The sequence below is a fragment of the Pongo pygmaeus genome, chromosome 7, assembly GCF_028885625.2.
Source record: "Pongo pygmaeus isolate AG05252 chromosome 7, NHGRI_mPonPyg2-v2.0_pri, whole genome shotgun sequence".
NCBI lineage: Eukaryota > Metazoa > Chordata > Mammalia > Primates > Hominidae > Pongo > Pongo pygmaeus.
The window spans coordinates 75,045,260-75,072,864 of NC_072380.2; the positions used below are offsets into that span (position 1 = coordinate 75,045,260).

The 27,605-nt window shown below is 38.7% G+C and overlaps 1 protein-coding gene across 2 annotated transcripts; it reads right to left on the reverse strand.

Moving 5' to 3' along the window:
- Positions 1-728: 728 nt before the first annotated feature.
- GGH (gamma-glutamyl hydrolase) lies at positions 729-26,703 on the reverse strand. Of its 2 annotated transcripts, XM_054498778.2 has the most exons (9): positions 24,327-26,703; positions 21,324-21,438; positions 15,927-15,977; positions 12,859-12,943; positions 11,824-11,962; positions 9,760-9,866; positions 9,590-9,680; positions 3,156-3,293; positions 729-1,107 (listed from the first exon to the last, which is right to left on the reverse strand). In XM_054498778.2, exons 1-9 carry the CDS (start codon positions 24,433-24,435, stop codon positions 986-988), a joined length of 957 nt encoding a protein of 318 aa, XP_054354753.1. In that variant the 5' UTR covers positions 24,436-26,703; the 3' UTR covers positions 729-985. The 2 variants fall into 2 exon arrangements, with proteins under 2 accessions (XP_054354753.1, XP_054354754.1); XM_054498779.2 differs by lacking the exons at positions 729-1,107; positions 3,156-3,293 and adding an exon at positions 9,192-9,432.
- Between the last annotated feature and the right edge of the window lie 902 nt (positions 26,704-27,605).

Below are 27,605 nucleotides of genomic sequence, written 5' to 3' on the forward strand. Positions count from 1 at the left end.
TGGCTGGGCACAGTGGCTCACACCTGTAATCCCAGCACTTTGGGAGGCCGAGGCTGGTAGATCACCTGAGGTCAGGAGTTTGAGACCAGCCTGGCCAACATGGCAAAACTCCATCTCTACCAAAAATACAAAATTTAGCTGGGTGTGATGGCGCATGCTTGTAATCCCGCTACTCAGGAGGCTGAGGCAGCAGAATCGCTTGAACCCAGAAAGAGGAGGTTGCAGTGAGCTGAGATTGCAGCACTGCACTCCAGCCTGGGCAACAAGCGAGATGCTCCGTCTTAAAAAAAAAAAAAAAAAGAAAGAAAAATGCATTAAAGTGTACCAAAATAAATATACGACAGCTTTTAAATTATTTTCCATGGGAAAAAAACTTATAATTAGTGACAATTACTTACTGAGGGCCTGCTGGGCTAGACATTGTGGACACTGTGAAAGATAAAAAGTTCAAGACACAGACTCTGTTTTCAGGATGTGTACCCTTTAAATGTGAAGTTAACACAGGGCAGAAAAGTAGATATACACATACACACACATATCTATACACACATACCTACACACACACACACACACAAATACTCCTGAGACCCAAAGGAGGGAGACATCACAATGAACAAGATGAACAAGTGGTAGGATTTTAAAAGATTCTTTTCTTTTTCAGCAAGGAGGATGGAGTGGGCAGGAAGGGGATGGTATTTATTTCCCAAGCAAATCAATTAGAAAAAATATTTGTATTTCAGTAAATTTATTTTTTTCAATCTTCAGCTATAAGAAGGCTTTTCCATGAAAAACAATCTGATTATTTATGTCTCACTATTTAATTATCTAATGTTATATAAATAGTCACATACAGAATGAAGAATCAGAGCCAGGCACATTATAGAAAAGAATCTATGACTTCCTAATCTTGCCATGAGTAGCAAGTTATTCTAACAGTTTAATCATGGAATTATTCAAATTTGCTCTGTTAACAAATTGAAGACTTTCAATCAAATATGTAACATTGCTGAAATGAAGAAATATTTCCAGTATAAATTGGACTGAACTGATAAATCAATGCTTTCTCCTCTTCAGATTCAGATTTAAAATGATGGTTGTTTTTCCGAGCTGCAAGAAAAAAAGTTAATTTTTAAAGAGATCAGATGACAAAATCTTCAAGAGACTATTTTATAATATTTCTTCCTGCAATCAGCATTATTAAGTGGGAAAATATCAACAAGAGAAATGCGACTGCTCTGCCTATAGAACAGCCATCTTTTTTTTCTTTATTTCTCTAACAAACTTATTTTCCAAAAAAAAAAAAAAAAAAGAAGAAGGAAGGGAGGAAGGGAGGGAGGGAAATGCTTTACAAAATTTCCCCAAATAAAGCAGTGCCCGATTTATGGCACAGTCGCCCATGGACACAGCAGCTGTGCTGCATTCGCCCTGCAGCATATCTCATGCTATGCTCACTCCGCAACTCATTCAAATACTTATCAAGTGGCTATGTGTACACAAGACTTGATACACAGTCTGGCGATGGAAATATAAACAGAACAGGTCCTAACACTCAAAAAGTTCAGCCTCGTAACCACACAGAATCATATGATAAAAATGTTTTTATGGTGTATGGTGTACCATCACTGGATGCTACAAGAGTAAAAAGGATGGAGAAACTGGTGAAGCTGAGGCAGACGGAGAAGTGAGACATTTTCACAGGTAAGGCAGCATTATGAAAAACCAGGAGGCACAGTGAGAAGTCTGGCATGATGAAAGCTGGCATGTGAGGAGGTGAGAGCTCCTAAAGCTCCCAAAGTCAAAGTAAATACAGGCTCTTACGGCATTTTTAGAAAGAAGAATGTTGGAAGATAAAGACCACATAGACCAAATGCCGTGTGACTACTACTGCAGCAAATGCGGCCCTGCCACTGCTGCCCTCATTCACTCCACGCACACATAAAAATGTTCCTTTGGACTAATACTGTATATGGGATACTTTTTTTTTTAATTTGGAGTTTTTGTCATAAAACCATCCACTCAGCTCTGCATGATTCTAAAGCAGAGTGAACTCAGTAGGAAGTACCTGACTTCCCAGCAATGGCAGGAGAGTTGATAAAAACTTAAGGCAAGCTTGGAGATGGAATGAAAGCAAAGTTCACTGAAGTCTTTAAATGGCTATACCTCACCAAAGTGATCTCTATCCTTTACAAGTTGTTTCTGTACCTCTGTCTTACACAGCTAGTCTCACTTAACGTCATCGATAGGTTGCTGTACTTCTTTTAAGCACAATGATGTGTAACAAAACCAATTTTTTTCTATCAATGTTATAATGAAATGACTTCAAAGTAAACAGTGTTGTTCAAGGACCTGCTACACACAGTTCTGCTTAAATTGTAGGACTTACTGTACCTGTAATGCTCAACTAAGAAATAAGCATCTACAACCAAATTCTCGATTTTTCCCACAAACATAACACAGCATGAATATGTCTGTGTTTTCATCACCGAAAAGCAGGCAGAGTTTATTTGCTTTCTCCAGTATGCCAATGCCTACAGAGAGGTAGCCTTAAAATCACAAATTGGTGGGTATATATTCAATTTGTATCACTGTCTTGGAAAAGTAACATCTAATTCTTAGACACTGTTATAATTAAAGCATTATTCTAAGAAAAGGAGAGTAATGGGGAAGAATCTAAATTAAAAGTATCCAAGAAGAAAGAGCTTGGTGTGGTAGTCTGCACCTGTAGTCCCAGCTACTCAGGATGCTGAGGCAGGAGGATCCCCTGAGCCCAGGAGTTTGAGGCTGCAATAAGCTATGATCACATCACTGCATTTCAGCCTGGGCGACAGAGCAAGATCCTGTCAAAAAACAAAACAACAAAGAAAAAGAAACAAAAAAAAAAAACCTCTCAACATTCTTCACACTATTGTTCAAGAATTCTGCCCACTGAAGCATGTATGATACTGTTAATTGAAGTAACTGTCCTGGTTTTATTAGAATACCTAACATCTCAACTTTAGGGCTTTCACATTATTTAACATTTGTATTATTCTTTAAAGTTAAACCTATAGAACTTACAAAACATTTATAGAGCAAAAGGGTAGGCAAAAGTTCAGATGAAGGCAATTTTCTTCAAAACTACCCCAGAATAACAAAATTATGTACCCTCATATTACCTTCATTAACAAAAAACTCTGCTAAATAAAATGCAGTTTTCACAGCATTAGGTGCATGGGAAATGCCATCCAAATTCTTCCACTCATAAGGTGCTTTCTCTGGATGCCACTGGACACCATATATTGGATACTTATATCCTGTAAGAACAACACAAATTAGTAAGTACTAAGAATGGTTTAAGATGTTACTTATAATGAAATTGGTTTATGTCTTATGTAAAACATTTTATAATTCACAATATCAGACAAGGTAAAATTGTACATATTCTCTCAGACACAAAATAATTTCCATTCATACTCAATGTGAAAATTCCCAGTAATGTATTTCACTGATTAGCAACCTTTTACAATCTGTAGGACGATTTGCTTTTCGAGATACTCATAGCAAAGTAGAAGCTGAGCTGAGGAATCTATCCCTGTCCAAAAGTCAGATGCACATTTTATTGGTGATACAAGTGTCTTCCGCAGCGGGTCTCTTTCTCCCGTCTTGTAGCATGCTTTCCTGTCCTCCCATAATGACTTATTCATATGAGCATGAAGTATGGCAGCGCTTCTGGTATCCTTTTACACCCTGCCTAAACTGCCTAAACTGTGTCTCTCTCTCAGTCTATGGAATGACTGATGACTTTGTGGTATAAATTTTTAAAATATTTTTTAGAAGTTTAAAAGCAGACATAAAACAAGAAGGGACACAGAGCTGTTGACAATTGTCAAAGCTGATAGACACCCAGGGTTCATATTACTCTCTCTACGTTTACATACTCATGAACAATTCCACAATTCAAAAAAAAAGTGAATATGTGTAATAGTTACCTTCAGAAAAATGTACATATTTGTCTCTTCTTCAGATGTGCCTTTCCTCATTTTGATTTGAAAAAAACAAATCTCCCCTCTATTATTTTCTGCTTTGGAATTGTAACCATGACCACCATCAGAAAGTACTTGGAGAAATGAAGAGAATTAATGAAAGAAGAGATATCTAGGGGTAAGAGCACTGTCTGTTCTCATCCAAGTAAGCTTTCTGACTAGAGAGCAGGCCACAGAAGGGAAACATTTTATCCCAGTTTTGTGGGTATTCACGAGAGGAAACACCCGCCTCATGCAGCTCCAGGCACTCAGCTCCCTGCCTCCCCCACTTCCGTGTGACACTGCCGTTTTTCCTCTCTATTCTGGGACTACCTGTGAAGCTACCAGCAAGAGACCCACAGGCTGGGGGACTAGGAAATTAACTGATACATACAATTAATTGAAAGGCAGATCTTCTAGTATATTGGATATAAATCCTTTTTATGATTTAAGACTTTTTTTTGTCCTCAATAATGCTTCATGCATTGGAAAATATACATATATATAAGAAGTCTTCAAAAAGCTCATGGAAAATGTGTATTATGAAAAAAATTATGCAAGGATTTCAACATTTTTTTGCACCAAAATAAACTTGTTGTAACTTGTATGAACGGGATCCAGTATGAGGCACTAAGAAGGATAAGACATCAGTTTTAAAAGAACCTCTGTAACAGCAATATGAATTTTGCTAAAATTGAAGGCAGAAAAAACAGCAAATTTATGGTGAAGCTTGGATGGAAGAATGGTGAAACCACTGATGCTTTACGAAAAATTTATGGGGATAATGTCCCAAAGAAATCAGCAGTTTACAAATGGATAACTTGTTTTAAGAAGGAATGAAACAATGTTGAAGCCCTCAGGGCAGACTATTCACATCAATTTGCCAGGAAAATACGTATCTTGTTCGTGTCTTAATTGAAGAAGATCGCAAATAAACAGCAGAACCAATAGCCAATACCACAGACATCTCAGTTGGGTCAGCTTACACAATCCTGAATGAAAAATTAAAGTTAAGCAAACTTTCCACTCGATGGGTGCCAAAACCATTGCACACAGATCAGCTGCACACAAGAGAAGAGCTTTCAATGGACATTTTTAACAGGTGGGATCAAGATCCTAGAGCATTACTTTGAAGAACTGCCACTGCAGATAAAACACGGCTTTACCAGTATGAACCTGAAAACACAATCAAAGCAATGGCTACCAAGAGATGGAAGTGGTCCAGTCAAAGCCAAAGTGAACTGGTCAAGGGCAAAGGTCATAATGTTTTTTTGGATGCTCCAAGGCATTTTGCTTGTTGATTTTCTGGAGAACCAAAGAACAGTAACGTTTGCTTTTTATGTGTTTTCAGAAAGTCAGCCAAAGCTTTAGCAGAAAATCGCCCAAGAAAGCTTCACCAGAGTCCTTCTCCAGCATGACAATGTTCCTGCTCATTCCTTTCATCCAACGAGGGCTATTTAGTGAGCATTCTGATGGGAAGCCATTAGGACCTTATGGTCCTGATTTGGCTCCTTCTGACTTATTCTTGTTTCCTAATCTTAAAAAAATCTTTAAAGGGCACTCATTTCTGTTAATAATGTAAAAGACTGCATTTGACATGGTTCAATTCACAGGACCCTCAGTTCTTTAGGGATGGAGTAAAAGGTTGGTATCATCATGGGCAAAAGTGTCTTAAACTTGATAGAGCTTATTTTGAGAAATAAAGTTTACAGTTTTTATTTTTATATTTTAATTCCATTTTTCCCACAAACTTTTTGAAGTCACTGACATTCAGTAACGAGTGAGATTTACTCTTCTTTAGTAAACTGCATTACTAAAAGACCAGTGCAGTTTCCTGAAAACTAGGAATCATGCCCTGCCTCACTGATTTAGACAGAAGTATCAAGAGTAGAAAGAAAATATGGAAATAATAAAGCATCTCAAGTGTTCCTATTTTGGAGGTGGGAGAAATTTTTCAAATGAGCCTGGTATGGAATAGTCAAAAGCAGAACCAACATGGAACCTGATTTCCTAACTTCCAACCCAATATTCTATCATTTAAATAATTAGGCATTCATTCAACATCTATGAGCCCTAGAAACACAAAGGAGAGTAAGATACAGTTCCTGATCTCAATGAGCTTTTCGTCTAGAGGGATGACAGAACAAGAGCAAATACATGCATTAGGAAACATTCCCACATAGCACAAAGCACCAAGGTTGTGGAGAAGAGGAATAATGGTAGAAAAGGCCTCTAGGGATGACAAGTGGCCTGGGTTTTTCGAGATGGCTAAGAGTTCATCAGGAGAAAGGAATAGGGGAAAGGGGGAGCTTTTCAGAGAAGAGGAAAGCACATGAGAAGCAGGGCAGAAGCAAGAAATATGGCTCTGTGGAAGGGCTGTGTGTAGCAAACAGGTCGTGCAGGGTACAAGCTAGAGGTGAAGGCAGGGAGAGGGCATGAGGAAATAAGCTCATAAATCTAGACTTCATCCTCCAATGCAGAGGAGCCACTAAGGAGTTTTGTTAAGGCAATACTATCAGACTGGTACTTCAGCAGACCACGAGTGGGTGGCTGGAAGATGGGTTTGTGGAAGCCTTAAGAGGCTGCTGCTGCAGCAATCCAGGTGGCAGGTGGTTAATGCTGATGTAGCAAGGTACATTGGATTGGGAGGAGGAAACATGACTAATACTTCCAAAGCCCTTCCACTGTCCCTCCCACCCCTTCAGCCCAGTGAGAAGGACTCTCATAATTATTCATCACCCCAACCTTTTCTTAGATTTACCACTGAACAATACATTGTTTCTTTTTTGCCAAATTTTAATCATCATATAAATGAAAACATACAGCATGTATTCCCTTGTGACTTGCTTCTTTAACTCAAAATTGTCTTCATGATTCATTCAGTGGTACATGCAGGTGTGTTCACTGATTTTAATAGCTGTATAGTATTACTTATCCTTTGCACTACTGGACTTTTGAGTTGTTTTCCATTTTTTTGCTGGTATGAACATAATGTCACATACATTTCTATGTACATGAAATTATTTCATTAAGGTATTTTTTAATCAATGAATAAAACTGCCAGGTAACAAAACTGGAAAATGTTTGATTTTACTAAGAAATGCCAAAATGTTTTCCAATCGTAAGTGCATGACAGCACCCGCTGTGTGACATCCTGGGTAACACTAGTTATCAGCAGGCTTCTTAATTTTGCCAATCTGATGGGTATAAAATGGTTTTTTTACTTTGGTTTCCATTTGCATTCCCTGATCAGAAATTACACTGAGCAACTTTATCTCACCAAGCCATAAGTGGAGAGGACAATCAAGTTTTCTTGGATGGTATCCATTCAAATCTCATATCCCTTTTTTTTTTTTTTTTTTTTTTTTTTTTTGAGGCAGAGTCTCACTCTGTCACCCAGGCTGGAGTGCAGTAGTGCAATCTCGGCTCACTGAAACCTCCACCCACTAGGTTCAAGCAATTCTCCTGCCTCAGCCTCCCAAGTAGCTGGGATTACAGGCATGCGCCACCATGCCCGGCTAATTTTTATATTTTTAGTAGAGACGGGGTTTCGCCATGTTGGCCAGGCTGGTCTCAAACTCCTGACCTCAAGCGATCTGCCTGCCTCGGTCTCTGAAAGTGCTGGGATTACAGGCGTGAGCCACCATGCCCAGCCCTCATATCCATTTTTAATAAGCTATCTTTTCTTCTTAAATCATAGCTTTACTTTATATAAGCTAGACACATATCCTTTGTCAGTTATATGCATTACAAATAACCTTCCCTTTTTTCTTCTCTGTGTAATTTTTTTTTTATGAACACAACTTCTTCATTTGATTGAATTCATCAATCTTTTCCTTTATGGTTTGTTTATATTTTGTCTTCAAAACTCCTTCCCTTAAACAAGATCATAAAGACATTCTCATTTATTTTTTCTAAAACCTTATGGTAGTGTGCCTTTCTCCTTAGGTCTTTTATCCACCTGAAAAAAATTTTTTTTTAATATGGAAAAAAGAGTCTGTCTCTGTCCTACTTTTTCCCATTCCTTCCAGAGTTCTGGTTAGGTAAGTTAGAAATCACTTTACCCTCCAGATTCCAACCTTTCTTCTGACACATTTGGCATTTACATTTACATGTCTGGCTGTGTTGGATTCTGAATGTTTCCTTCACATCTATCTACTATTCTAGTTCATTAATTTCTCCTCAACTGTGTCTAACCTTCTGATTAACATGTCTACTGAGGGTTTTATTTCAATTATAATTTCTTCTTTTTTTTTTTTGAAACAGTCTTACTCTGTCGTCCAGGCTGGAGTGCAGTGGCACAATCTCGACTCACTGCAACCTCCAAGTAGCTGGGACTACAGGCACGTGCCACCATGCCCAGTTTTTTTTTTTTCTTTTTTGTATTTTCAGTAGAGACGGGGTTTCACCATGTTGGCCAGGCTGGTCTTGAACTTCTGACCTCAGGTGATCCGCCCGGGCCTCCCAAAGTGCTGGGATTACAGGCATGAGCCACCACACCTGGCCTCAATTATAATTTCTAATAGCTGAATTTGGTTATTTTCAAATCTGATTGTTTCATGTCTATATTTTCAAGCATTCTTCTTTCTTTAAAACTTAAAATATATTATACTTTATCTCATAATACTAATATCTAACATTTGTGCAGGTCTGCTTCCACATCTGTTATCTCTGCAAGTTCTCATTCACAGTGCTTGCTTGTCCATTAGTAGTATTTTGGCTGTGAAGCACTCGTTTTCCTTCAAACTTCATATATTGAAATTCCTTGAAGCCTGGGATGAACGTCTGGTCCTTTCAAGAAAACTATTTACGTTTGCTTCAGCCTCACACGTGAGGGCATTACCAGTCTGAGGCAACCTTGAACAAAATTACTTACTTAAGATTTGTCCAACTTCCCAGTTAGTATAATGCTGGCCACACTAGAAGAACAGCCCATCATTATAAACACTCAAGGCTTTATTCACTGTCCCCCACCCCACTCCCTTAGCCCCAAAGCTCAGGATGGGCAATTCTCCTTGCCATTCTGTAGGGGGGATTTTAGGTGTATTTTGAGTTCACCCTTACATTGCTGGTATAGCCATCCAGGTCCTGCTCCATGAGATACTATTCGTATAGAGAGTCCTGACTTTGTCTCAAGTTCTCCTGATTCCGTAATAACACTGGTTTAAATATTCCACTCAACTCTTAAAATTTTGGACCTGAGTATCTTTATTTCCTTGCCAATTCATCAACGTATTTACTATGTTTTTCTCTATCACCCACATTTATTTTGTTGTTGGCTGGAGGAAAGTCTGTCAAGGTATTTAATCTGCAATATTGCTAGAAACAGAAGTCACTTTCTTCATTTCTTTCTTCATCCTCACCCCTTTATTCTTTTACTTTTCTTCTTCACCACTCCATTCAGGAAAATACCCAGGAAAACTGCAATTAACTTGAAACATGGACAAAACATGTCTCCTGTCTCCCAAAATGCCCTAACACCCATCTTCAAGCCCCAAAGTAATATGATTTTATTGATGAGACATATAAAATCAAAATTTAAAAATACAAAATAAGTGAAATAAAGTATACATGTTATAGTGATATACCTTCCATTGTTGAAATAAACTCGATCTCGCCATCTGTATTTGTAGTTAAGACATTGAAAAACTTCTTTAACTTTTCATTCATCGTAAAATTCTAGAATATGAAAATAAAACAAAATGATTACTTCTGCAGTTATTCTAAACATATTAATTTCATTGTGTAATTAGTATACCTTCATGGAGAGGCTCCACTTATGGAAATTGGCAGTCAGAGGTTCTACTGCTAATGACAGCAACAACTCAGTAGGAAAATTCTGGAACATTCTGCTGTGCAATTGACCTGAAATAATTTAAGTACAAGAGAAATAATTTAAACACAAAAAAATAAAATCCACTGAAGTCACTTACTGCACCCAAAGAGAAGCCATTATGAAGACATAATCAAGATGACTAAATGATAAGCAAAACACATCATTTCCATAGAAGTATTCCAATCAAGTCACAAAATGTGTTTAACATAAACTCAAATATGCTCCAGCTATAAGTAACTTTCTTCTAGAATTTTAACATGAATAAGTAAAATTCTTCTGATATGAGTATTGGCAAGCTAAAGAACAGGCAGGGAATCTTAACTAGATTTCCACAGACTATTCTGAAAAACAGTTAAAACTTTCCATGGGTGTATGTATTTGCCCAGGAAAGGATCCAAAACTTTTAACATATTTTCAGAGGTATCTGGGACAAACAAATAAAAATACAAACAATGTAGAAAAGAACATGAACCAAGCCAGAAATTTTGACTCAGTAAACAGATCAAAAAGCAATATAACTTAGTGGTCAACCCTGAAGGTTCTGCACAGACTCAAACACCAACAAACAGATTTTGAAAAAAAGAAACTGACGTTTTCAAGGCGATAGTGCCAGTTGTTTCAAACCAGGCCCCTTATTCTTGCTAGAGACTTCCCTGAAAACCACAGCACCTTGAAACACTCCTTTTCTGTATAAACCGGGTTCTGGCAACACACAACCAAAGTACTCTGACCTAATACATGTACTTCCCACCAGGTTTTTGCAATTATTAAGTGAGACAATGGAAGAAAGAGCTTTCAAAAGCAGAAAGCATTCTACAAGTTTTCAGTATGACTGCTACCTTCCTTGCAAAATCCCTATGAGAACAGAAATAGCTGGTGGCTTCAATTCTAAGCATTCGGAGATCAAGTAACCTACAATAATCATTATCTACTTATACAGTGATATCATTAAGAATGTATCTGGTCTTTGTCCTGGGTTCCTGACAGGAAGCTTCTAAAACCCTTGGAATTCCCGGAGTGATGGAAGTATTTTTGTTATGCTAACGTGGTAATTCAAGGTGGGTCCCTCAATTATTTCAGGATGAAGACTAATCATCAGAAAAACTAACTTCATGATTAGAAAGTTGAAACTTCGAGCCAGCCCAATCAATCTCCAAGTATGAAAGAGGGGCTGGAGAGAGTTCAATCACATAGGCAAAGATTCAATCAATTATTTCATAATAACGTTCCAGTAAAAACTCTAGACACCAAAACTCACTGGAGTTCCTGGTTGCTGAGTAAATGTAGCGCTTCCCGGTAGATCCTCTAATCCCAGCACTTTGGAAGGCCAAGGTGGGTGGATCACCTGAGGTCAGGAGTTTGAGACCAGCCTGGCCAACATGGTAAAACCTTGTCTCTACTAAAAATACAAAATTCAGCCAGGTGTGGTGGGGTGCCTGTAGTCCCAGCTACTCAGGGGGCTGAGGCGGGAGAATCCCTTGAACCCTGGAGGTAGAGGTTGCAGTGAGCCGAGATTGCGTCACTGCACTCCAGACTGAGTGACAGAGAGAGACTCTTTCTTAAAAAAAAACAAAAAAACTTATTTAATTTTCACAAAAAAAAAACCCCTAAGGGTTAGACCTTTTTGCAAATGCAGACATTGAACCTCAGAGAGGTAAAATGATTCCTCAAGGTCAAAGTGAGAAAGCTAGGAGTCAAAACCAAATCCCATTTCAGAGTTCTTCATCACACACAGTCCTGATATCACTAGAAGCAATGAGTTATTAAAATTCACAATTCCTTAAGTCATCCTCATAAATGAGTACAAGGATGGTCATTCACATCTTCAACCTGTGTAAATAATTTAAATGCTAATGTTATAAGCATTTTTTCCTTCAGGGAAAAGGCTAAAAAGAAAATAAAAATAAGCACTTTTACTTTCGTATTTGCTACTTACTAATCCTGCCCAGCAAATATTTTTCAAAGGGTTGAAAAGAGTACTCTTACCTCCAGTGAAGTTCAGCGGCATTGCCACGTCAACAGTATCTGTGGCAGTTAATAAGCACTCTCCACTAATCAGTAGTGAAAGCTCTTCAAATCCAAGGCATGTGCCCCACACAGGAAAATAGTCTCCATCATCAAAACTCTTTGCAAGTGGAAAAAGAGAAAACTAAGTTTATTCAAACTTTTCAAAATAAAAATTAGCCATATCTTTTGTCATAACCAAATAGGCAGCTGAGTTACACATGGATTTCTGAAGAATTCTCCAGGATCCATAAGTAGGCTATCATTTAATCTCTCTTCAGACCAAGCTCCCACACAGGCTGGAAAACATGAGCTGTGGACACACTGTATATCTTGACCCAAAGACTATAAAAGCCTACAGATTACTGACCTTAGCTATTAAAAGTTTGAAACAAGTATTTCAAAGGCTAAAAACAGTTATTTAGGGAAATATTTAAGTGGGATTGGTAAGATACTAGGGCCAGCAAGATTAATTTAAAAATCACTGTTAATAGTTGAGGAGAGAAACAGTAAAGGTTTGAGCTATGGTACAAAGGCAGTCCCACTGTGAACATTACAAAGGAGAAGTCAGAGGCTCAGAAGCTCTGCTTGACATGGAGTCTATGGTAACTGTGAAGAAAGTTCAAATAGGATTGAATGAGTTGGGAAGAAGAACAGATTTCAAGAAGAGGTGAGAATTAATAACATAGAAACAATGCCCATTAAAAAAAAAAAAAAAAAAACAGAGGACAGAGAAAGACATCAGAATGTCTACACTACATGAGGACATGGTTCACATCAACAAGCATCAAAAGAGGGGCGGTCAGCAGGGCTCTGAAGGGTCTCTGGAAGCCCAGGATTAAATGAAGCACATGGAAAATAGGCGGGAGCAGCCAAGAACAGGCACTTCAAAATTAAAGGTATGATGAGGCTAAGGGTAATTTTGAAGGGAGCATTACCATCTGCTTAAAAAATGAACTACTCACACAAAAACTTACAAAAACCCATCTGGAATAATAAGCAATAACTGATATTTACCTGTATGGACAAGTTATAAAATATTTTGGCCACTTTAGCATAATCTGAGCGTCTGAGGTCAACACTTCCTCCAGGGAAAAGGATTCTGAAACAACGTTACATAAATCAAATAGGGTGTATTTTGTCACCCCCGACCCATACACACACAGAAAACAATCTTTTTATTTTAAAACAATTTTTCTTATTACATATGCAATAAGATCCTTGAAGAAAATTAGAAAAGTAAAGAAAAAAGAAAATATAAAATATTTACAATCCTAGCCATTCAGAAACTACAGCAGTTAACAACATTTTAGTGCATATTTTCCAAAAACTTCTTCAAAAAATTTATTTAATGAAATAGAGTGTGGGAAAATTAAAAGTAAATAAGTAGGGGAGGGGCAAGAGTACACAGAGCTAGACATCAAAGACAGACAAAATTCCAGGTATAGCCAGGTTTAAATGAAGGTGATCTGTGATGCCAAATCAATTGCAGGTCCATAATTATGGGTAGGTTTTAGCTCACAAATAATTTAACTCTAAAGAACAAGCTGGTCATAAAAATATATTTAAGCTAGAATTAAATTTCTACAAGAATTTAATTCTTATCACCCTGAGTCTCTTCAGAAATGTGCACAGTATTAGAACACTTTTTTCAAGAAACATAATTACAATTCTAGAAAAAGTCTAGGAAAAGAAGGCAGTCAAAAATATTTGATATTATTTTACACACTTATAAACATGAAATATAGAAAAATATTTTACCATGTTTTTATATCAACTTTTGAAATTAAACTTTAAATTTAAAATTTATAGCAAGGTCTTGAAAGAACCAAGGATATTCAAAAGAGGTAAGAAAAATGGTATTAATCATATTAAAATTTTGAAAATATTTAAATACGAACTTGAGATATGTGAAATATCACTTGTGAGATTGTTGTTATTCAAGAAATATATTCTGTTTCTTCCATGAGCTAGACTCAGGACTTGCCTGGAGAGACAAACATGAGTGGCTTTTGCTGTTAGGAAGATCACAGTCTGGTAGAAAACATATAAGCATCTGTGTGGGAGAATATCTACCACAAATTCAAGCAGAAAATCCCACAATTAAAAGTGGCTTAGTGAAGGCTCATTAGCATTCTCTTTCCATTAACTATTTTTTTTTAACTTTTATGTTTTGCATCCCAGGTCTCCAGGTTACAGACATTAACTTAGTATTTAAAAAGCTGCCTATGACCAAATATGGTATGTCTAACCCCACACTCCTTTCATGCAGCAAAACCTGACTGTCCCTCCTATATGACAAACTCCTTAAAGCATGGCTCTGTCTTTTCGTCTCTGCATTCCCCTGCAAAATACTATGGCGTCCACTGCATAATAGTGACTCAATAAAGGTGCTTTTGAAGTCACATTAGAATACGGCTCATTTTCTGGTGACACTCAGAGATATAAATAAGGCCCCTAATTTAACCCACTTTGGAGTGCAGCTTTCAGTGACTACATGAGAGAGAAAAGGGGCCTACAGGAGCAACAATTAGTGGCAATGCAGAAAACAAGTGAGGAAGATAGACAATGGACTACTTTTGCTGGTTTGCATGAAGATATACTGAGCATCTGGACAGGCTAGCTCCCAAAAGTATGTATTCCTGTCTACACTGCTACTTGATTCAGATTCCTCTCCAAACAGGAATGCAACTGGGGAGAGGGTGGGAAGAAAATGAAGTGATTCGAAAGGTCTATTTTTGAAGTTCTACTATTATATTCTAGCCTAGACTTAATGATCTTTGTCCATGCCAAAGTACCTTGCACACAGCACATACTGGGCATTGTAAATGTTTTACTAAATTGAACCGATCTTATGGTAAATATTTACTGAACCAAACTGAACTGAAGGCAAATAATTTTCTAAACATAGCTTTTTTAAAAGAAACAATAAATTAACATGGCTTTAGAAGTAAAAATAATAAAGCTCTTTTTAAAAAACATTTTACAGTAAAATACTTCCACCCTATTCCCAATCAGAAACGACTACCATTAAAATCTGCTGTGTTGATTTGGTAGAAATATGCATATTTCTTCACCCTACCTTTAACAAAAAGCAAACGGGGTGTATGCTATATACACCATCACGTGCCTTGCCTTTTTCACATAACACTATCACATTGTTCATAGGACAATGGTGATCCAAGTCAGCATCTACAGATAGCCTCATTTTTTAATTCCTGCATAGTATTCTATTAAATGTACATAGTCTGTTTTATTTAACCAATTCTCACCTGATGGACTACTGGGTGACTGTCAGACAATACTACTAATACAATGCATAGATTTGAGTCTAAGTCTTCATGCAAGGTGGGAATACATTTATAAAATAAAATTCCTCCTCAAGTTCCCAGGTCAAAGGGTATACGTGCTTCTATTTTCAATAGGTATTGCAATATTACCCCAAAAAAGACTACCTGATTTACATTTCCTCTAATAAAGTATGAGCACACTTGTTTCCTCACAGGCCCTGTGGAGTATAAGCAAATTTTCTGATCTCTGCCAACATGGTAATTAAATGTTTTTGATTGCTGTAATTAGCCTTCTTTCCTAAAATTAAGAGTAATGGTGAACATTTTTTTCATATGATTAGAAGTCTTGTTCTGTGAGCTAACATATCTTTTGTGGTGAAACCAGCGGACAGAACATTTTTTTCCAATTTACCTGAAAAAAAATCAACATCCTCAGACTTTGGACTTTATGGGGTTTATAAAACCCCATATATGAGCAGTATGCCACGCCATTCAAGGTAGCTTCAAAACATTTAAGAAAAGCATTAAAAGAACAAAGATTAAGTCACACATTTAAAAAAATTATGTGTGTCTACTATGTAACAATTATACATTTCCTAACCTGCCTCTTCCTCTTTTGAAGGACTTTTGCATCTCCCAAGAAAATAAATCCTATAAAAGAACTCAGAACACTAATACTATACCACTCTAAGACAGTTACATAGAAATATGTATAATATTTATATGATTTCTTTTACAAAAGCAGACATATGTAGACCACTCACATACCGTATGAAACCAATGCTGCCAACTTACCCATTAATAGATTTGAAAAGTATTTCATAGTCTTTCTCTGGAAGATCCAGCCTGAAAACAATAAAACAGTTATTGTTACATTTGTGAAACTTAGAAGTAAACCTCTAAATGAAGTCTCCACATTACTTTTAAAAAGCCAAATAAAAACTAATTTTTAATTACCAGATAATATTACCTCTCTACTTTTCTAGAGGCATTTTTGCAAACCACTTGAAAGCCACATAATTCTATCCTTGTTTTGCTAATCAGACAACTAAATATGTTTTTCTGTGATCTAATGTAATTTAATATTGTGAAGTATGTGTTAGTATGCAAAAACAGTAAAGACTATGAGATTTGGCCACCGGTAATTTCTCTACTAACCAAGAACTACAAAAAGAAATGTAAGAATATTCAGTAGTTTATGTAAAGACTCCTTTAAATAACTTTATTTATCATGCCTATTTAACTACAGGCAGCTCTGGCAGATTAAAAAATATATAAATAAATGCCAAGTCTCTGCCTGATCCCACCCCAACAAACTAGTTGCAACAGTCTAGGGACTACTCTGCATTTCAAAGTCAGGACAGTTCACATCTAGTCTGAACTGAGGACTACAGAGAAATGACTGTAGAACAGCCTAACTGCCCAGGTAATTACTCTGAAAGACCCTTGATCAAACACCCCTTAAGGGCCTCCTAACAATCGCCATATTATTGGTGACTTTATTCCCTTTCTCCAGAAAAAAAAGATGGGATTAATCTATGACATATGGCGACAACATTTACTAAGTCACAGTAAGATAGCTGCTCTCCCAAAAGTTCAATGAAATGCAACGATAAGGGAAGAGAGCACCAAGTTAGTGAAATCCTTGCAAGAACTCTCCCACATTTAGCAGCCTTCTGTTTCTGTGAGAGAATAAATGGTACCTGTCCTCTCAATCTGCCCTAAAAGAAGTAGACTTACGATTAGATGTCAACTAGTCCATTTCTGCCCTCAAAGAAGTTTTAGGGGGAGGTAAGGTCCCTCACACCCATTATTAACTAGACACCTGTGATATCCAGAACACAGGCTGTGTTTTGCCAGCAAACAACTCTGGGATCTACTCTAAGTCCAAACAAGCTTTGCAAGTCCAGGTCTTTCACAAGTTCATAGTAATCTCTTCCTGGCAGACAGCCACAAAGCAATGGGTGATACCAGAATGGTGCTTACCATGGTCTTAAGTGGAGAAAATACTGACAGGTAGCCCTGCCTTGGGAAGTGATAGGGAGGTGAAATATGAATCTACGTGTACCCAGTATTCTGCCAGTCTAATCTCCCCAGATTGTGGCAACAAAAAGGAACCAACCAGTCAGGACCCAGAATTCTCCGCATGGATATTTAAACCTAAATGGGCAACCACCACCATCAGGGACCAAAATGGATTTAGATCACACAGCTGCACTCCAAGGATTCCTGCCAGCTAGCGGTGCAAGCTAGTTTCAGCCATTTCATTAATTCTAAATAAATGGCTCCCACACTGTCCATGACTATAGTTTTGGTCCTCATTTATCACTATTAAGAGACCTAATTGTCACAGGGGAAGGAGTGTGCCATGTCACAACTCTGGTGCCTAGGGGCGCTGGCAGAGAATACAGCTGTTAGTTGCATGTTGTCAGACATTTTTTGAAACAAAAGTCCCTTTCAACAAGGTATGAGAAACAGTTTACTCTCTCCTTAACTGTAAGGAAATGGCTTAAGCCTGGTGATGATGGCAAACGACACACAGCTTTAGCAGCACGAAAACGATGGTAAGGCATTGTTGCCAATGGGGAGCATTTGCCCCATTTAAAACCCAATCTAGATAACTGTCTTCAAAAGAACCAAAAATTCAGACTCTTACAAAGTCTGATTTGTGGTCTTTGGAGTTTTTTTGAGAAAGGTCTGGCTCTGTCACCCAGGCTGGCGTGCAGTAGTGCCATCTCAGCTCACTGCAACCTCCACCTCCTGGGTTCAAGTGATCCTCCCACCTCAGCCTCCTGAGTAGCTGGGCCCATAGGTGCACGCCACCACTCCCGGCTGACTTTTTTAAAAATTTTTTATAGATAGGGGTTTTTCCATGTTGCCCAAGCTGGTCTCAAACTCATGAGCTTAAGCGATCTTCCCACCTCGGCCTCCCAAAGTACTGGGATAACAGACATGAGCCACCGCGCCCAGCCTGATTCGTGTTTTAAAACGCTGTGTGAATAAAACATGTTTTTAAACCAAAAGCAGCAGTCCATGGGCTCCTGTATGCTACCTCTGAGGAAGCAGGACATTCTGTTTTCCACTAGTCCCACACTGGGCATTTATGACAACCTGAGAGCACCAAGCACCTGAGACAGAAGGGGGCAGAAAGAAGGCAGAAAGAAACCAAAGACATTTCTTGATCTATTTCAGAATGCTTCCCAGGTCTCCCATCTCTTCCTTTTCACTTCTAAACCACAGAAGTTGACTCCCAGCATCCAAAATTCAGAAATGAACATAACATCATCATGATCCAGTCTTACTTTGCATCAGGTAATCCTTCGCAGGCTAGTCTGTGAACTTAGCCCCTATGTATTAGACTGTTTCTACAGGATCGCATGATTCCAATATATCTTAAATGAACTCTGAGAATCCAATTTGGAAATTAACCTATATGCTGACAGTCATGTTCTCAGCATCTCTCATAAATACCAATATTCTGCAAAGTCATCCAGTTTCAAAACTCCCATGATTTCAAAACTTCCATCATCCTTATATATTTCTTCCTCCCTGTGCCCTTTTATTAGTCATCATGTACTGGTGATTTTTTCAAACACCTACCTATCATTCCCATACCACCAGTGTAAGCCAAGCCCTCAACACTTCACACCTAGCCTACTGCAACTATCTCTAAACTGGTCTACCTGCCTTTAGGCATTTTATTTTTTTAAAGACTTTATTTTTTAGAGTAATTTCAGGTTCACAGCAAAATTAAGGGAAGGTTAAGTATTGCCTATATAACCCCTGCCCCAAAACATGTATAGCTTCCTCCATTAACATCTTGGGTGGTACATTGTAACACTTGATAAAAATACACTGACACATCATAATTGCCCAAGACCTAGTTTACATTGGGGTTCATTCTTGGAATTGTACTGTCTTCAATTTTTTGGATGAGTTTGAGAAGGACTGGTATCAATTCTGCTTTAGATGTTTGGTAGAATTCACCAGTGAAGCCAGCTGGTCTTGGGCTTTTCTGTGTTGAGAGGCTATTGATTACCACTTCAATCTCTTCACCAGTGACAGGTTTGTTACCTATTTCTTTATGATTCAGTCTTGGTAGACTGTGTGTTTCTAACAATTTATTCGTTTCTTCTAGGTTACACATGTTGTTGGCATATAGTTTCTTGTAAGTAGTCTTTTATGAACCTTTTTATTTCTGTAGCATTACAACTAATGTCTCCTCTTTCAATTACGATTTTACTTTATTTATTTTGTATAATTTTAACTTTTATTTTAGATTCAGAGGGTACATGTGCAGATTTGTTACATGGGTATATTGTGTGATGCTGAGGTTTGGGGTACAAATGATCCTGTCACCCAGGTAGTGAGCACAGTATCCAATAGGTAGTTTTTCAGCCCTTATCACCCTCCTCCTCTAGTAGCCCCCAGCATCTATTGCTGCCATCTTTGAGTCCATGTGTACTCAATGTTTAGCTCTCACTTATAAGTGAGAATATGTGGTATTTGGTTTTCTGTTTCTGCATTAATTCACTTAGGCCTCCAGCTGCATCCACATTGCAGCAAAGGATATGATTTCATTCTTTTTTATGGCTGCTCTGCCTTTTGTCTCTCCTGTCTCCCAGCCACACGGTCAGCACTAACATCCCAGAAAAACAGCTTGCATTAAAAAGCGTCCCTGATGAAAACTTTGAAACACTGTTCTGAAGACTCTCTGGAGCCTCTTCCTCAGCTCTAAACCTCTGGTGTTATATGGGCTTCAAATAAAATTTTGTTTCAAAATTAGACATGCTACTAAAATATTAAAGACTAATATCAAAAGCAAATGGTAATTTTGGTGCAGGAACAGTTAATTTAAATGTAAAAGATCATACAAGAAGACAATTCTTATAAATCTAAACCTAAAGCCATTTGGTGGTACAATTCTCTAAATTGTAATATTTGCATTTTATTAGTAGTATTATATTTGAACAGTACTTTTGTTATAATTTTTGATGAGGAATTGTTTGCAAAAACAGGCTGTACAGAATAAATAGTGTTTTGTGTGTGAAATCACTCAAAATGGATTAGATGAGGTGCTCAAAGATTCTAAAATACATTAATTTTAGCTGACAAGATATTATAAATACATATAAAATTGTATAAGACTCTGGTTGTTAGCTCCTTCCAAATGAAAAATATGGGAAGAATTCAGTTCTAAATGAAAATATGAGATGAATCATTTTATTCTTATAGGAACATTTTATCACAGAAATAATGTAGTGCCTTTAAAATTGCAATACCTATAATCCACACTGAAGCAACCCTAATGCATTGGTAATTTACAAAGTTTTAAAACAGAGTGTGAAGGTATTTTAAAAGTCATCTTCTAAAAACCTCCTTCATTCCCTAAGTGTTCTCTTATCCTAATATTATAGAATAAAGCTGGTTAAATTGTAGATTCATTAATTTTTTTTTTTATTTCAATAGCCTTTGGGGTAAAAACGGTTTTTGGTTACATGCATGAACTGTACAGTGATGAAGTCTGAGATGTCAATGCATCAGTCACCCAAGCAATGTACACTGTACTCAATACGTAATTTTTTATCCCTCACCCCACCCCCCCAACCACTTTATTTTACTCCATTACCTTCATAGTGTCTGTGAGGACCACCTTTTCTGGGGTAAAGGAAACTATCATTTCATTCTTGATGTTAGTGCATATGACATACAGTACCTCTAATGACGTTACAGGTATAAGAGACTCTAAGCAACATGTTTGTGTCAAAAATCAGGTGCAATGTTACTGCATTTAAACAATGTAATCATAAAAGAGAAAGCACGAATTTTAGAGATATTAGGCAGTAATTATTTTTTTTTTTGAGACGGAGTCTCGATCTGTTACCCAAACTGCAGTGCAGTAGTGCAATCTCAACTCACTGCAACCTCCACCTCCCTAGTTCAAGCGATTCTCCTGCCTCAGCCTCCCCAGTAGCTGGGATTACAGGAGTGCACTACTGCACCCAGCTAATTTTTGTATTTTTAGTAGAAACAGGGTTTCACCAGGTTGGCCTGGCTGGTCTCGAACTCCTGACCTCAGTAGTCCACTGCCTTGGCCTCCCAAAGTGCTGGGATTACAGCCATGAGGCACCGCACCCGTACACAGCAATTTTTTATACAGAGTAAAAAAAAAAAAACAACACTGAATCATACCTTACTGGTACAACTCTTGCACCTGCAGACTCCAAATACTTTACATAGGATGCAGCAATATAGTATCTTCCATAGTTTTTCATGACTTTATTACGGCATTTTTGCATTAATATTCCTAATAACAAAAAAAAGGTTAGTTTCAAGCAAATTTCTTTTCTTCTTGCTCAGAAACTGAAATATATTACAGCAAAAATATCATATTTTATTATTTCAATCCACAGAATTAAATAGGACGTCTCTCCTCCAAGTCCACCCATAGCCTGTGGGAAAAAAGCAGGGGAGGCTGATCTTAGTTTCAAGTAGATCTATCTCTCACCACATCAGGGAGGCCAAATAAGCCCCCAAAGAAGGCTTAAAATAGCACTTGCAGCCTTCACACAACTGTAGACCTAGAATCCATCTAAAGAATATAGATCCTTAAATTAACAAGGCTGTCACTCTTTTCCCACACATACTCACAGACACACTGATTCCCTGACAACGAAGCAAAGGAGTGAAAACATCTTCCATCCACACCTCTCCAACATTACCTGAGCCCAAGCTATCAATATCTCCCCTCTCCCCACCACACTATTATAATAGACTCTTAGAAGGTCTTGTTATATCTTTTCTTAAGAAACCCCCCAAGCTCCAAGCAGCTCCCCATGTAAAAGCAAATCGGATCATATCACCATTCCTATTCCTACAGTCATTCAATATATACTGTTGAATCATACCTCATGCCAGGCAACAAACTAGGTGCTGGGGACACATGACTATGAGTGAACCAAACAAAAACCCCTGCCCTGTGTGCATTAATTCGAGGGTGTAGCAGGGAGGGGAGAATGGACAAACAATAAACAAGATAAAAAGGCATAATATATAGAGTGACGGCTGGTCGTAAGTACTAAGGAGAGAAAGAAGGTAAGGAAGGAGAGCCCATCTATGGAGGAAAGGGCAGTCTCTTCAACACGGTGGCCAGGCAAGTCCTCCCTGAGAAGGTAAAACACAACATTTGAGCCAGGACTTCAGAGAGGTGACAGAGTTAACCACATTCATATATCTGGGAAAAAAGCAATCCAGGACAAAGGAATAGCAAGTGCAAAGGCCAGGAGTCAGGTTTGTGCCTGTCACGTTGCAAGGAATCCATATTATTAGAGCCAGGAGAGTGAAAGCAGAAAGCAATAGGAAAGGACATTAGGTAGAGATAGATCAGCAAGCAGGTGTCACCACTTTGTTTAACTACCTCAGTGGGTCCCTAAACTTTAATAAACTCTGTAAGACCCTGTATGCTCTCCCCCACCCATCTCTCTGGCCTCCTTTTACCAGTGAAACCCAGCCCCAGCACAGTACAGCAACCAGCATACATCAAAACACGTCTGTTGGGTGAGTACCTGTGCCTACTCCTATTCAGCACTTCAGCATTTGGAACACTTTCAGTGTCTCTGTAGGCCACCTGACAGGAAGAGCTGTTGTCTGTATTACTCACTTTTGTATTCCCAGCCTCTTACAATTGGCATTCATCAGGTATTCAGATAACATGTCAAACGCCAAAATTTGTTCAGTAAAACTTTTTCTCCTTACTGGTAGGTAAGATCATCTTCACTAAGGAATAACAAAGTTTGGCTAGGGAACGAAGAAGTAGGAGTGTCATAGGAAATGGAGTGGTACAGGGTACATGCGGTGAGGTACCACAAAGGAGACATGGGGCATCATGGGAGCGCAAGGCTACCAGAAAGAGAAGTACATCAGGGTGAGTTCCACCAACATCTCCCCTTCCCCTGGGCCCACGCATACTCACTTTTCCCATCCCTGGGAAAAGAGCTCAAGCTGTTCTCCCTGTCCCTCAAAATGTGACCAAAATTCCACCAATAATTTAAGGCCATCTCACAACTCCCGTGGCTTGTCATCTTTCAATCCTTTGCACTTCCTAGAGCAAGATTGTGTACATAGTCGGTACTCAGTTAACGAAGTTGTGCTGATCTCAGTCACCAAAAGCAAAGTCCCTTTTTTAAATATTTGACGCAGGGCTACCCCTGATTCTAGGAAAGGGAAAGAATCCCCTCTGCTTTTTTTCTCTTCTCTGGACACACAATATGCAACCTGTTACATTAATTACAGCTTGAGTTAGCTCGTGGAGAATCAAATCACCATGTTAAACAGCTATGAAATAAGTTCCAAATATTAGTAAGCAACCCATTTGAAAACTGGGCACTACCTATATGAAAAAACATTCATCTACTTTCTGTTTAGTTACAGAATACAGTGATAATATTCATAGAAAAAAAACAGTATGAAAGGCATAATCCCACAGCCAAAATAAAACTAATCTTAATATCCACACACAAATTTCTTTGGGCAAATTTTAACCCCAGGATGATTTCTCCTAGGTAGCTTTCCTTGGGTCCGTCTCACATGTGTGTTTTGGTAACACAGACTGATTTTACTATCTCTTTAAAACACAAATATGTTGGAAACGAAAAATTGTGTGCTGCATTTTAACACCAAATAGAACCTACATTAGGATATTAGCCACTGTTGTCCTCTGCTACTGAACATGACAAAACCCAAGTTATACCTTAATTTCTTGATTTTATATTACAATGCACTGGTATTTTAAATACGCCATCAATACATTTTGATGAATGTAATGCATGTACAGAATTTGTGGATGTAAATGAGTAAAACTTCCCAACTATGTGCGAAAAAGAAATGTTTTATTTTAGTAGAAATTCCTAGCTGTGTACAAAAAAAGAAAATCCTCAGGATTCTTCATGGTGCACCCTCCTCCCTCCCACCTTCAAGAGTCATATTTGTCTAAAGGAATGAATAAGGTACCTCAACCAGGTACATTTCAGTACGACCCAAATGGTGCCCAGCCCGGGTTCCTCCTTGCACCAAAAGCGAAGCACATCTGGCGGTTTTTCCCGGCGGGAGATGCCAGCTGGAGCGCGGTGGCGGGAGGCGCCCAGCGCCAACACCCAGCCCCTCCCCGTCTGCTGCGGCCCCGCACAACCTCCTTACCGATGATGGGCTTCTTGGCGGTGTCGCCTTGGGGTCTAGACAGCTCGAGGCTCGCCGCCCCGCAGAGTAGCAGGCCCAGCACGCACAGCAGGCGGCCCGGGCTAGCCATGGCGCTCGCCGCCTCCCGCCGCCTTTCAAAAGCTCTGCGGGCGGGCAGGCGGGGGCTGCGGCAGGGACACCTCGCGGCTGCGCACTCGCGTGGGGCTCCTCTCGGCGGTGCTCCGCAGCGTGGGCCTATGGGAAATGTAGTCCCGGCGCGCGCTAGGCGGCCGTTGGGCGGCGGTGGGCGGCTCCGGGAGTGCGACCGGCGCTGCGCGCCCACCCCAACGCTCTGTCCCCGGTCCGCGACCGCGACCCCCACGGGCCGCCTAAGCGGAGACTCTGGAAACGCCTGGGGCGGGTGCCGGGTGGTCTCCACGACCTTCCCGTTCAACTGTTACGTCGATGTGGCCTTCAGTCACCCGTACAAAGCTGGGCTGGCCAACCCAGGTCCTCGAGAGGGGAGGTTGGGTGTCCCCGGCCGAGTTAGGTAACCAGGCAGCGGGGAGGCTGGCGGGGGATTCTAGAAGGCGCCTGAGAACTGTGCGCCAACCGCACCGCCCCTTTGAAGGTCGGAGCCCTATCTCCGGGAATGGTGACAACGTTCGCTGTACGGACAGCCTGTGCCTCTGAATGTGAATGTCCACACTTGCTATCTGGGGGGTCCCGGCATCTGTAGGAAGTGAAGAAGACGGGACGGCGATATGAACACATGCACAGGCGCATCACTAGGGTCAAAACTGGGCCAACTCCGGGAGTCTACTTTGAAGCGGGCACGCCCAGGCCACGCCTGGAAACGGCGTAAGCTTCCTCTGATCAACCGCGGTCAGTGCCATCCACCGACTACCACTAAGCCTCTTCACCGGGGCAGAAAAGATGACTGGTTCCTATTCATTGAAACTGTTGTGATTGTTCCTAAATACATGGATATATAGCTTGTACTCAGTGAAAGTTCCCATCTATAAGGGCCAACTTAAATTCAGAATAAAACAAGAATATTTGAAAACCTACTACATCAGTGCTCAGTATTACGGGCGAAAACATAAATTGGACAATGTCTTTTTCACAAGAGGTTTAAATTTAGTAAGGAAAAAAGGCAGAAAGCGTGACTCGTAGAGACAACAGGAACAATTTTAGCATATTGCAAGAAGAGTAAATGCAGTGAATAGTCTGGTTTAACAAGAAAATAACGCTTCTGTAGAAGGGTGTGGTGAGAGGTAAGCAATAAAGGATGTGATGAAAGACATGAAAGGGCCGAGCTGGTTTTGAGCATGATTAAATAGACAAGTAGCCTTGTAAATATGAACGTGTGGTGCCAGAATAATTGACTATCCACATAGGAAAAATTTTGTACCTGGCATTACACACAAAAATAAACTCGAGGTGAAGTGCATATGTAAATATGAAAGGCAAAATATTATACTTTGATAAGAAAATATATAAATATATGTTCATAACTTTGGCTGTTGGAAGAGTTTCATGAAACATTAAAAATAAAAATGTTAATTAAAAATTGACTAAGAAAATTTAAGTTAAAGCACAAACTTGGAAAATATAGTTATAAAATATAAAGTATTTCTAAAATATGCGAAGAAATAATAAGAGCAATGACAATAGAAAAATGGAAAAAGAATGTGAAAAGCAAACCAAACTTTCTGTAGTCATCAGAAAAATGCAAGTTAAGATAATATGTCACATCCATTCAACTGTGTAGAAAAACAGCCTGTTTCCTGGCAAGAGTGACACCATCTTGAAGCAAAACTATCTTGGGGACTGATGTTTGACCCACAGCATACCGAGGTGTTCTGCAGCAAAGGTCTTTAAACAATGCTCATAACATATATAACCCCTCATAAAGATGCTTATCTAACGTCCCCAGTGATCACAATAGTCTAAGAGCTAACTAGTTGCACTTGTCTTTACCCTAGAAGCTTGCTAAATAAAGCATACTTTCTGGAGGGCAAGTGCAGGGGTTGCTTCTGTTTGTCTCTACTAAGTGTTTCTTTCTGAGAAATTCAATTGGTCAGCCTCTTTGGTCTCCCAGCTTCCTCCGTCTTTGGAAGCAGTTTTCCGTAAATTGACAAAAATGTAAGCCTTTGATAATAAGTCAAGGATGTAGTAAAATGACAGTTCTCTGCATTTCTGGTGGAATTGTAATTATTATAATTATTTTTGAGAAAAATAATAAAGGGGAAGATCTACATATTCTGTAACCCAGTACTTTCTGGATGTAAGTGTGTACCTAGATTAATGTGTGCCCATGTGAACAAAAAAATATGTGTAAGTATGCTCTTTGGAGCTCTTTTTGTAATAGTAAAATATTAAATGTAAATGACCAATGTCATGAAGTTTTTCCCATGTGTTTTCTTCCAGTAATTTTACAGTTTCAGGTCTCATATGTAACTGCTTAATTCACTTTAGTTGATTTTTGTTCATGGTGAGAGAGAAGGGTCTAATTTCCAGTCTTTCCCAACACTGTTTATTGAAGAAGATGCCCTTTCCCCATTGTGTGTTCTTGGCACCTTTGTCAAAAATCAGTTGACAGTATATGTGTTGGTTTATTTTTGGGCCTTCTATCCTGGTGCATTGGTCAATGCCCGTAATTTTATGCCAGTACCATGCTAGTTTGATTAAATTACTATAATTATAATATGTCTTGAAATCAGAGTATGATGCCTTCAACTTTAATTTTTTTTTCTCAAGATTGTTTTAGGTATGTGGGGTCTTTTGTAGTTTCATACAAATTTAAGGATTTTTTTACATTTATGTGAAAAAAGTGACACTGGAATTTTTGTAGAGATTACAATGAATCTGTAGATTGCTGTAGGTCAGTCATATAGACATGTTCACAATTTTAATTCTTCCAATCCATGAACATGAGATATCTTTCCATTGTATTTTCTTATTTACTTGTATTTTCTTGTGTTTTGTAGTTTTCAGTGTACAGTGTGGCCTTTTACGTGCTCATTAAATGTACACCTAAGTATTTAATTTTTTGTTACTATTTTAAAGGGGATGGTTTTGTTAATTTCATTTTAATTTGTTATTGCTATATAAAAATGCTGCTGACTTTTATATGTCAATTTTGTATTCTGTAACTTTACTGTTCATTTATCAGTTCTAATAGTTTTTTGGTGGATTTATATATAACATCATGTCATAGAAAATAGGGATATTTTCACTTCTTCATTTCCTATTAGGCTTCAAATTTTTCCTCTTGCCTAATTGCTCTAGCTGGGA